We start from the raw sequence: 11,374 nt of genomic DNA on the forward strand, positions 1-11,374 counted from the left end.
TAATAATAATAATTTTAATTTGCAACAGTATATTGCAAAAATAACACACTACTTTCTAGAACTCAGAAGAAAATTTTCTCATCTTAAGAGGCCACTAAAATAGTTCAAGGACAGCACACCATAAATCAGACACATCCCCCATCACTCCCATCTCCCATACTATCTGCCTCCTGTATTCACAAAGGAACTGTACATTTTCTTAACCATCCTTCTATAGAAAAAGGCGCAACTGCATCAGTTTCAGATTAGTAAGAAAGAAATAATCAAACTTTAATATTAACTTAAACATATTTCTAGAATGAACTGTTCTCAGAATAATTCACCCTTAGTACAAATATTACAGTACTTGATACTTAAAATACCATAACATAATAAGAAAGAAATCCATTAACATAAAAGGAGCCCTTATAAAATGCACCTTAGGTAATCCAAGCATACCGTTTCCCCCTCATCCCCCTCAAATGATGGCAGAACACCAGCAAAAGTGCTAGAATGAACGCACCATTTTGCCACTTTTTTTTTTTTTTTTTTGTAATAAGAAAATGGATTATTAGCTTCCATCCATCTGATGGATTACGGACACAGAATTTCTGTTGTTCCAGGAACTCTGCTCTTTCCCCCTTGAAGTTACTATTATCCATGAAAACCTTTTAAAACAGTGAGTCTACCTCTCTTACATCAAGAGCTCTGCCTCTTGGAGCCAAGCTACATTCAACAGTGGTGTCAATACTTGCCAGGCAAAATGCCTTTTACCCGTCTCACTGTAGTTTTACAATGTTGTTGAGACAAACAGGATGCAAGTATATCAGCATAATTAAAACTGCGTTATAAAAGACAGATGTAATAAATACAAAAATAAAGTTCTAGCAGTAAGTTTTTGAGATTGATTACTCTGTTAAGACTTCATAAAGCTGTATGCCCCCCTCTATGAACAGAACGTGATGTGCAAATTTTCAGTCCAGGGGTCTTTAATCTCTGAAGCCCAGAGGTCATATGGATACTATGCTTAAAACATCTTCCACATGTTTAAACATATCAAGGAAACTTCCTTGATTTTCCATAGTTTACTATACCTAAAAAATTTACAAAAATCCAAAGCGAAGAATAATTTTCCTTTACTTGCAACAAATTAAAACATGAGTTTGTTCTGACCCATGTAAATCTTGACAAATTAAACATTAGACTCCAGAAAACATCTTCCTTTAAATGTAAACAGGGAGCCAGGTCACAAAGCACCGACATCCAGGAGGAAGGAAATATAAACTGATTTATGCTCTCCAAAAGGAAGGCTGTAGAGCGCCTTTTGGTAATGGAATTTCCTTCTTCTGTAGACATTCCTAGTGGAGAGAGAAAGACAAAGTACAATGTGTATCTTAATTTGCCATCTTGTCTCAGGAATTTAAGAGTATAAACTCCGAAGCTATCATATTTTAATATCATAATCTAAGTCAACATTCAAAAACCAATTTAAATAATCAAGTATTTTACAGTTTTGCAAGCTTTCTTAAAAAAATATGCCAAATACAATGCTAAAAAAAAATGCTAGAGGGCAGTTCAAAGTGTTTACTTCCTCTTTTATCTAATCAGGACAACAGATAACAAGCAAACAACCAATAAAAAACAGCTCATAGAAATGACTCAGCAGAATCCTCCTCAACCTCTCTATCTCCTCTCACTGCAACTAGTCTCACTGAACTTAATTTCTAATTAAAATGTATTTTCACTAAGAAAAATTAAATGTAGGAAAGAAGTGAGATATTTGACATCATAACTATCATTAAGTAATTCAGTAACTGAAAAGTTACAAAAGACAGGTTACATCACAGTGACAGGTCTGGATTATCACGTATGCTGCAAGCAGCGCCAGCCTCATTATCAAAATGATGCACACATTGAATGAAGGGAAAAAAACCTCCAAACCCTTGAAAACGAAGAAAAACCCCAAACTGCTTTACCTCCAAGAATTGCTTGAAACGCATTAAAGAGCCCATCTGTCCAGAGCTCGTAATTGCTTCAATTCTGCAGAGAAAACAGCATGTTTCAAAATCTACTTAGAAAGTTGGGTTTGATTTACAAGTAGGTGTGGGGGTTAATGGCAGAAATTGGAAAAGACAGACGAGTTATTTAAGAGCAAACATGAAGTAAAAAACAAGGATTATTTTACATTCCTAGCCACAGATATCATACCTTGGGCAATAGTCTTCTCTGATAAGCAACATCATTTTCCAGAACTGAACCTGATACTGTTTCATGAGAGCGTTGCCACACACCTACAGTACAGAAATCCACAAAGACAAGATTCCAGAATTGCGTTTCAGACTAGCATGACAACTTCAGTGAACCCGTTCAGCATCAACCACTTAATATTTTATCCACACATTTAAAGTAATATACCTGCATCTACAATAAAACAAGCAAACCCTCTAAACACCATGCCTGCTACCACAGTGACCTGTTTTTCTTGTTGACTGTGAGGTGGCCACTGATACTAGCGTCACGTTACTCTTCCTCTCACTCCAGTCTCCCCCCCGAAAATACTACCCTTCCCTAATACCATTTGCTGGGACATATTGTGATCATTTCCTCATCTTGATGACTGCAGTGTGGATTCATCAGCTTTCCTCATACAGTGAGTTTATAGGATGAATGTTGCCCAAACTTCACCACTACTAGCAGAATCCCCATGGTGTTATTTCACTTTGTACTTTACTTTCTCATTGCTGCTTTTGAAGCTCTTTAGAAGGCACCTGATGAGCACAGAAGCTGCTTGTGTTCCACAGTGTTTGTCTCCCCTGACTCCAGCCTTTAACTTTGGCTCTTATTCAGCATAGGCCTGTATCTTAGGATATGCTAATAATAAACATCAGGACCTGGTTTTTTCAGCCTGGAAAACCTATCCAGTTTTTCAGGATTAATTCAGCTGGCAGGGCCACAGGACCTCCCTGCATTGCACAAACTCATACCAAGTGCTTAGCAGACCTTATTCTTATAGGACCATGCGACTATCTTTAAAATACCAGGAACCTTAAACAAAACCAACTACAACAACAGAAGTTGCATGTATGAAAACTTCAGGTTTTAAATCATTCAGCTCCAAAGCTATGTATTTGCAAGAATGTGGAAATACTCACATTCCTTTCTGAAGGAATAAGGACAAGTTAAAAAACCCTGCTGTTAAAATCACAATGAACATCACCTCAGCAATCCCTTCTGAAATTAAAATGCTACCAATTTACACCCCTTTAACCACCAGTATTCCACATTGCTTACCTCCAGAAAATCAAAAAGAAGTGTAGCTGTCACATCTGCCAGAGGCTCCATGTTCAACATCTGAGCAAGCCAGCGCCATCCATTGTTCAGCCCATGAGGATGTGCCTATAAAGCAACAAAAAGCTACCCACCACTTGTTTTATAACTTGCAAAATGCTATTATCAAAACAGGCAGTCTTCTGTTTAACTTTCTCCTTTATAAAGTTACTTTATAATAGCCTAACATAAGACTTGATCATTATGAAAATATGACAAAAGGAAGTAAGGGTCTACACTACAAATTACTGTGCATCACTTTGTGGATTATGGTTACAACCATCTCCCTTCAAATACATTATGAGCTGGTTTAAGTTCAGCACACCTTAACTACAACTCCAGTTTACAAATACGTTTAATAGACTCTTGGGATAGTAACAAGTTTCTAAATATAATGCCATACACGCATACCCCTTGTTTGTTTATATAAGGCCACCGGAGCTGAATGATAGCAGCATAAAGACGAATCATTCCTGACATCCGTTTCAGAAAATGATCTTGCTCTTCCACTTTAGAATCCTTAACTTGATATCCAAGCATTCTAAGTATAAGAAGACATTCCAGTATCAGTACAGCAAAACACATTCACTGGAGTTCTCAGCTTACTTAAAGTCAACTGTACTGAGAATAGGGATACTCCAAAACTATACGAGAATTATCATAAAGGCTGATCATTACCCTCTGGATCATATGTTCCACTATTTTATACCACATAGAATATTTAGGTTCTGTACTGGGTATCTCAACTCGAATCAAGCTATGGCTATCAACTGTTCTTTGAGAAGGACAAGGAAGAAGAAGCAACAGAGCACTTCCAAAGCTGAAGGACACAGCATCCTCCTGGGAAACAGGGTCAGGGAGCTGCGCACTTGTGAATGAATCTCCAGAGGCTATGCCAGCACAACACTGTGCCTATGTCATCACAGATGGGGAAAAGTGGAATTCACTCACGAGAAGGAATATAGTCTTCACTCTTGCAGTGTTTATGCTGAAGAAGTCCAGTAATACATTTACCTCTGATACTCTTCCATGGAAGTCCCCTCTTTCAGTGCAGGGTAAAATGGCACAGAATAGGGGCACTTCTTGTGCAGATGAGCTAAAAAGAGGTCTCCTACTCGAGGGTGTAATTCCCAGATTCCTGAAGCCACCACAGCAATTGGGAAAGCTGCATCATGGTGAGAAGCTACTTCTTCTTCTCCTTGATTCTGGAGCGGGGAAAAGAAAGTCAGCCCCCACCCCATTTCTCAGACAAAAAAAATTCTCTTTTTTGTGTAGTTAGCCTCTACTAAAGGTTCCTCATTTTTCTATGGCTATGTAAGCTAACCACAGAAAAGCTGATAAAGCCTTATGTCCCTAGCTCCCACAGAGGATGACAATAAATTTTGGTTCAGGACAGAAAGAAGGGGTTAGCAAATACCGGCACAAAGCGCAAGGATGCACAGATATTTTCACTCCAAACAATCATTTTCAAATGTTTACAAATCAGTTCACAGTTTTACTCCATGGGCTATTTTTTGCACGTATTTATCACTGCAGGGACAAAAGAAAGCTTCAAACATCCCAAATTTAGCAAATAAAGAATAGAGAAAATATATTGCCAACTTCAAAATGCAACTTGAACAATGACACTTCATTTCTTGGGAGGTGCTAACTACACAACAGGGACAGAAGTTTGCCTCTTGGTCCTCAGCTTTCTTTTTTGTCCCCAATTCTGCCAACATGTGAAGTTTTGAGTATACATACAGTTTTGTGATAGATCATAAACCGACTATTAACCTGTTTTCCACTAACACTGTACTTAACTGGTTCAGAATACGTAACACGCCAGCCTAGAACTTAAAATAGTTCTTCCTCCCAGAGGAAATAGGGAATGGGAGGGGAAGAGAAACGAGAAATCAAGTTCTTTTGCCTGTTTTAATCCACAAAGCACTTTCTCTAATCAATGTGAACATTAATATATGCAAGCTAAACCCCTAGTAGTTTTGTTCTTAGCAGTTGAAGACAGAGGAAAATGTCCAAAAGAACTTACTGAAGCACTAGCTACCTTTGCCACCCCAATAATGAGAAAATTTCCTCACCACAAATTTCTCCGCAAGTTTGTAATAAACAAAATCCAGACCCTGTGGATGCTGAGTCACTGATACAGTTCGCCCTCCACTCTGAACAGACTTTCCAGAGAGCAGGTTATTGATCTTGTCAAATATCTCCCTCAGCTGAGAGCCTGCAAACGTATAAGGAATGTATGGATTCAGAAGATTAGGAAAGAGCAGACAAGTCTTAATCAGACCACATCAACTTCACAAGAACTAGACCTACGTCCTGGAGGGCAAGGCATCTCAAACTGCATGTTGAGTTAATCATGATGAAACAAGATGCCTCTGAGGGAAGCACCAGACCTTCAAAACATAAGCAAACACTGCTGCGAAGAACTGGACTATATGTGTAACAGCTTTCTGCTGTAGAGATAATTACAGAAACATCGTATGTGTTGTGTCCTACTACAATCTTTACAGCAAAAGGCATTTCAGTTGAGTTGGGTTCTTGGCATTTTCCTGACCTGCTATTCTAGAGATCTGGCTCACAGGGATTGTAGCTGCTTTCTGCAACTCTGTTTTTATCTTCTTAACCTGCAGAACAAACAGACAGACAATTTAAAAACCTTTACAGACAAGTAAACTACTATGATAGTTTGGGTGAGCAGACTTTTAATAGAGGCTGCTGTTAGTATTGACTTTTTCTAAATGAAAGCTGTCCTATTTCCCCTAGAAATTAAGATAATCACTCTTCAGCAGTATTAACCATTTTTTATACCTCACTGTTGTCTTTGCAGTTGCTGAGTCCACTGAAAGAAGCAATGCACTGCTCAGCAGCATCTTGAAGCTGCTGGTACCACTGCATAGTACTTTCTTCTGCCTTAACTTGAAGTCCTGATATTAGGAAAAGAAAAAAAAATAGCAGAAGACTAAGAAAGACCCAAAACTCTAGAAAACCTTAAGAAAACAATTTTTTTAAACAATTGCAAGGAATGAAGAGCTGCATGAGTGCTTTTTTCCCCTGAATTTAGTTTAGAAAGATATGTTCATAAGTGAACCACAAGTTTTTAAGCTAGACAGGAGTCCTTCTTCTTCAGCATAGTAGCTTATACATGCAGGATACATGGATTTCACTTACTCTCAAGAAGGAAGCCATTTACGTGCTCTATCCTTGTATGTTTTGTCATACCATGCGTGACCCATCTACACTCTCTAGAAGGCACAATGTTACTCAGTAAATACATGGCGTAATGTCCTGCCTAGGAAGAGCAGGTTTTGCTCCAGTTAATACAGTCATAAATTTACCCTGCATCAGTTTAATTTGAAGTTTCCTGCCAGCAGTCCTAGTTGCACTTAAAGTAAATTCTCTGAGCAGGTATGTCATCACAACAATAAGATTCCAAAGAAGTATTCAGCTTAACAGCAGAAAGAGCATGTAAGGAGGGAAACAGCCAGGAGGCAGCGGCAGGGGGAGCCTAACCAACCTTCCTTCTGCTTCTTTCCCCCTGACTGCTGTGCAGGGGCAGGAGTCTGAGCCTTCATCTGCTCTTTTTTCAGTAACTCCTGCTGCTTTTGTCTCTCTTCCTCTTCATCTCTCTTCCTTTTTTCTTCCACGGCTGCAGCGATTTCCTGCTGCATGCTGGATATCAACCCTCGCATCTCCTGCAGTGCTCGTTCAGTATTGGCCACATCCACTTGAGTAGGGAAACCTCTCTGCCAAGAAACAGAGGAGGCAGTACAGCATCAATCTTTTGTTCCATATTTGTAGACGAATGGCAAGAGCAAGGAGCCTTTTGAAGCATTAACCTTCAGACAATCTGGGAACCAACTACACATTTTATCCTCTATGGTGAAAATACCTTGTTCTCCTTTATTTGTATGTAATATTGGTCAGAACAGTAGTAAATAACAGTAGTCCATGACTAGATTTCACAAGATCTTGGACAACAAGATTTAAGAACACACTTTAACAAGTGTAAGGGAACCCCAATGCAAAGCCTTGACAAGCTGGAACAGAGAACTAGCCTTATAGTGTTTTATTTTTCAAGGTTTGTATCCCACCTTTATATAGAGAAAAAGAAATTTTAAGGAAACCTAGATACTGTAAAAAGGCTTACAAGTATAGGACAATCATAACGCATTCAGTATTTAACAATTTATGAACCACTCTGCTTCTGTGGTTGTCCCATGTGGTTGTCTCACATGATGTGGTTGTCATCAGGTTGTCTCCTGATGATGATCAGGAACCTGACAGCATCAAGAGTTTACAGGATTTTAATGTTGAATCTTTCTCCTCTAGAAATCCTCATGCATTTTTATAAGCCATTCTCAAGAGAACAGCTAAAGTGCCATAGAAAATAATCCTCCTTTTAAATTAGATGCTTTATAGAATAAATACCTAAAAACATTTCTGTGACATCTCATTTAATGGCCTCATAACAAGCTGCCTTTGAAGACAAATACAGGAAGCTCTATGAAAGAACAACAGCCAAAGTTAAGAACAACTCTAGAGCCTCTACCTCGCTTGTGGTGCGGATGAGTCCTGACACCAGCCCACAGATTTGGTTGCCACGATTACTGTATGCAGAAAGATCAATTCTTGGCAAGTCTTTGTGTCTATAATTGGGATCAATCTGCTGGTTAAGCTGCAGCACTTCCTCCTGGATGGAATAAAGGCGACGCAGTCTTTCCTGGCCCTCTTCCTTACGCAAACGCTCCAGCTCTTCCTGACGCTGCCTCTGCTGCTCTGCCTCACGCAGTTTTAGGTTTAATACCTGAGGTAAAAAGAGACAAAAGGGACAGAGAATACTTAAATAACTCCAGCTTTAAATCTCCTTCTTGGTCTAACAACTCTGGCTTTACAGGTCCTTTCTGCTCCTACAACACGTGTGCCCTTACTGCATTCCCACAACAATGTAGCAGGTGTCTAAGACAGCATCAGACAATACACTCTCACTCTAGGGGTACCATGTAAATACAGATAAATCCATTGTCTTTCCAGTTCCCACTGTCTTTTACTGAAGTTGAAAGACAACTCTTAAAAGTCTCAGACCTTTGCTCTGTGTCGGTGTTCTTCCTTCAACTTCTCTTGCTGTCCCTGAGCCTCCTTTGAGCTACAATACACAAACACAGAAAAACTGTATTCAAGACACACACAAGATAAAATACATGAACAAGATAAAATACAAACACACAGCAAGTTACTTTTAAAATGAGCCAAGCTAAAGGAACTTTAACTGTCACAAACATAGCCTTTTTCTAACAACTGAAACCCCAACAGTAGCTGGAGATCTACACCGCAAGAAAAACAGGATAGTTAATGTAAGAAAAGCAGCAGATGAGATTTTCAAGCACAAGTAACTAGCACAGAATTGTCAGGCACAAAAATTAATCCTCACTTTTTGATTAAATGCTACAATATTTTAAGGATACCAGAGCTAATCTCACCTCTTCTCCATTACTTCTTGCAAATCCTGGAATTCCTGATGCTGCTTTAGCTCCTTCAGTTCATCAAAGCGCTTCAGCTGTTCACTTGCCAGGTCATACACTGCCCTCACCATCTGCTCTTGCTGCTCCTGCCGTTGCCTTAACTCTTCCTGCAGATTGCAGAGGTGCCAGACGCACCATAATGCAGCAACCAGCAGAATTTGGACGGAAGAAAATACAAAATAATTTCCCAAAGTAGGCCAGCATTTACAATAACCTGATGTAACAGTGCTCTGGTAGAAGCAGTAGAACAGTAAGTTATGTAGCTCTCCTGTGATTCACACACACCCTGAGGTTTTTTTTTTACCTTTCCTTTCAACCTGTGCATCTCTTCGTACATTCGAATGCAGCCTTCAACTTCTGTAACTTTAGATGGCAGAACTGCTTGTAAGACTTCTTGATCCATTTCCAGAAAACTACGATCCTCATTCCCCTGCATGGTCAGCATATAAGCAAAATCAGTGGCTGAGTACAGTACCAGCTACTCAGAGGAAACCAGGTAAATCAAGTCTCCTAAACTGCATACTATTTCTAGAGAAACAGACAAAAGAATCCAGCAACACGTAACTTTTTAGAGTTGTTACATACCCCAGTAGTGTAGCCTCACCATTTTGAATATCCTCCAGCACATATATGAGGTTGAGATAATTACTTTTCCCAGTCACTAAAACTGGGAGGAGAGATACCAAGAGCCTACAGGACGTTCACAAAAGCTGTTACCTAGAAAGGCTGCAGACTCTCCACATTCTCTTAACATTCACTGGAGAATGTTAACATTAAGAAGTCAAGACAGGTTTATACTCAGTATAATCGTACTTCAGGAGGCATTTCAGACTCTGTTATAATGAAGCAAGATCTGATAGAAGTTAAGAAATGTATTGTGAGGAAAATATCTTAAGTCTAAATGGGGCCAATATGATGCAAGACCTTGCTGCTCAGTATCACTATTATGTGATGAAGTCATAATCTAATGCACAGCAACAGACGTTTGTTTTCTTTTCAGGTGCTTCATCAACTTCATTACCTCCACAACTCAACCGCTCCTTGCACAGCTTCCTACCCTTCTGCCTTGTAAACGAGAGCTGTAACCTAAGTTGTTCAAAGACTACAGAGAACCCAAGGGGGTGACTCAACAGACTCTACTCTGTGACCTCATGCTTCGAAATGAATGAATCCCATGCTGCTAATCCATAGAACTCTATAGCTCCAACTAAATTTTCCTTAGTTATGGTGAAAAAGGAAGCTTGGTTTTGGCCTACTATGAAACATTGTTCTATGGAAATCTTGTTAATGCCATTTTTATAATCACCTGTTTATCCTACAAAAAGTTGAAACCAAGCACATTTTTTCCCACAGATTAACAGAACATAAACCAGCCTTTATCAGATAATTATAGCAGCAAGTTAGTGCATTTTTTTCTTCTATCCGCACCCATACAGATTCTGGTCAGAGAACTACCTTTGTTTCACTGAGCTCTGTAGATGAAAGCAGGGGAGAGCCCTGGCAGCTGCCAGACGTGACCTTCTCCAGAGAAGACGACCGGTTTGCAAGGGGAGTGGATTTTTTTGGCGTTGAACTCTCGGAGGGTGTGATTTCTTGGGCTGTTTGCTTAATCACTCTGTCTAGGACCCAGCCAGCATAAGGGGACAGCTCAAGAGGAGACATGCACCCTTCCAAGACATCCTACAGAGAAAACACTTCCTGTGAATACGAGACGTATGGAGGAACCCAAGGCACATTCACCCGCGCTGAAGCCACTCGCACAGGTCAGCAGGCGCTTTACCACCGCGGCTCGGGACCATGTTTAGCCGCTCCCGCTGCGGCCTCTTCACGCCGCGCTCAGGGCTCCCGCTGAGGAACAGCGCGGTGCCGCGCCCCAGCCCTCCCCCGGCAGCAGCCCCCGGACCGGCAGGCTGGGGCCCGCGGGGGCGGAGCGGGCGGCAGGGGCAGCACCGGGCCGGGGCAGGTATCTCAGGCCCCAAGCGCCATGGGGCCGGTGCTTCTCCATCGGCAGCCCCGGGGGGCCGGGACCGTGACTCCCCCACCGCCCACAGCACACACGGGCCTGGGGCCCCCCGGCAGCGAGCCCTCACCTCATCGCGGAGCCAGCAGCGGCGGTAGCTCAGCCGGCCCTTACTAGAGGTGCGCAGGGCCACCAGGGTATCCCAGCGGAGCTGCCGCGTCTCCATGGCGTCCCGCTCCGCCGCGGTCGGCAACGGACTGACCCCCAGCCCGCCCTTCCGCTTCCGGGGCACGGCCGGCCCGCCTCGCGCCCCGTGCGCAGCGGGCCATGAGGGCGGCGGCTGCCCCCTGGCGGGCAGGCGGGTTGCGGCCCCTCCCCCAGGAGCCAAGGTTCGAGTTCCGCCAGGGGCGCCTCGCGGGCAGCTGCGGCGGGGAAACGGGCCGGGCGGCGAAGCAGGGGCAGTCTCACCGCTCTTCCCTTATTTTGTATATTTTCGGGAAGGGGGGCGGGCTGGAGTCCAGCCTGCACTGGAGCCTGTGTCCTGGGACGCAGGATAAATGAATCTGTGAAAACGTGGAAACACCCG

The 11,374-nt window shown here is 41.9% G+C and overlaps 1 protein-coding gene across 1 annotated transcript; it reads right to left on the reverse strand.

Annotated features, from left to right (window-relative positions):
• Positions 1 to 245: 245 nt before the first annotated feature.
• Positions 246 to 11,065, reverse strand: GLE1 (GLE1 RNA export mediator). Its single transcript, XM_037401143.1, has 16 exons — positions 10,919 to 11,065; positions 10,284 to 10,508; positions 9,133 to 9,258; positions 8,787 to 8,935; positions 8,392 to 8,452; positions 7,859 to 8,113; positions 6,824 to 7,052; positions 6,118 to 6,233; positions 5,864 to 5,933; positions 5,385 to 5,527; positions 4,321 to 4,511; positions 3,718 to 3,847; positions 3,271 to 3,375; positions 2,188 to 2,270; positions 1,956 to 2,019; positions 246 to 1,337 (listed from the first exon to the last, which is right to left on the reverse strand). Exons 1-16 carry the CDS (start codon positions 11,012 to 11,014, stop codon positions 1,269 to 1,271), a joined length of 2,112 nt encoding a protein of 703 aa, XP_037257040.1. The 5' UTR covers positions 11,015 to 11,065; the 3' UTR covers positions 246 to 1,268.
• Between the last annotated feature and the right edge of the window lie 309 nt (positions 11,066 to 11,374).

Source organism: Falco rusticolus, chromosome 9, assembly GCF_015220075.1.
Source record: "Falco rusticolus isolate bFalRus1 chromosome 9, bFalRus1.pri, whole genome shotgun sequence".
Classification (NCBI taxonomy): domain Eukaryota; kingdom Metazoa; phylum Chordata; class Aves; order Falconiformes; family Falconidae; genus Falco; species Falco rusticolus.

What these genes read in the sequence shown, in the direction of transcription:
- GLE1 (XM_037401143.1), bottom strand. Translation starts at nt 11,014, where the DNA reads ATGGAGACGCGGCAGCTCCGCTGGGATACCCTGGTGGCCCTGCGCACC. An exon ending in GCTGCTGGCTCCGCGATGAG is followed by an intron (nt 10,509 to 10,918) that starts GTGAGGGCTCGC and finishes TTTTCTCTGTAG; the next exon opens with GATGTCTTGGAAGGGTGCAT. An exon ending in CAAGAAGTAATGGAGAAGAG is followed by an intron (nt 8,453 to 8,786) that starts GTGAGATTAGCT and finishes TGTGTATTGTAG; the next exon opens with CTCAAAGGAGGCTCAGGGAC.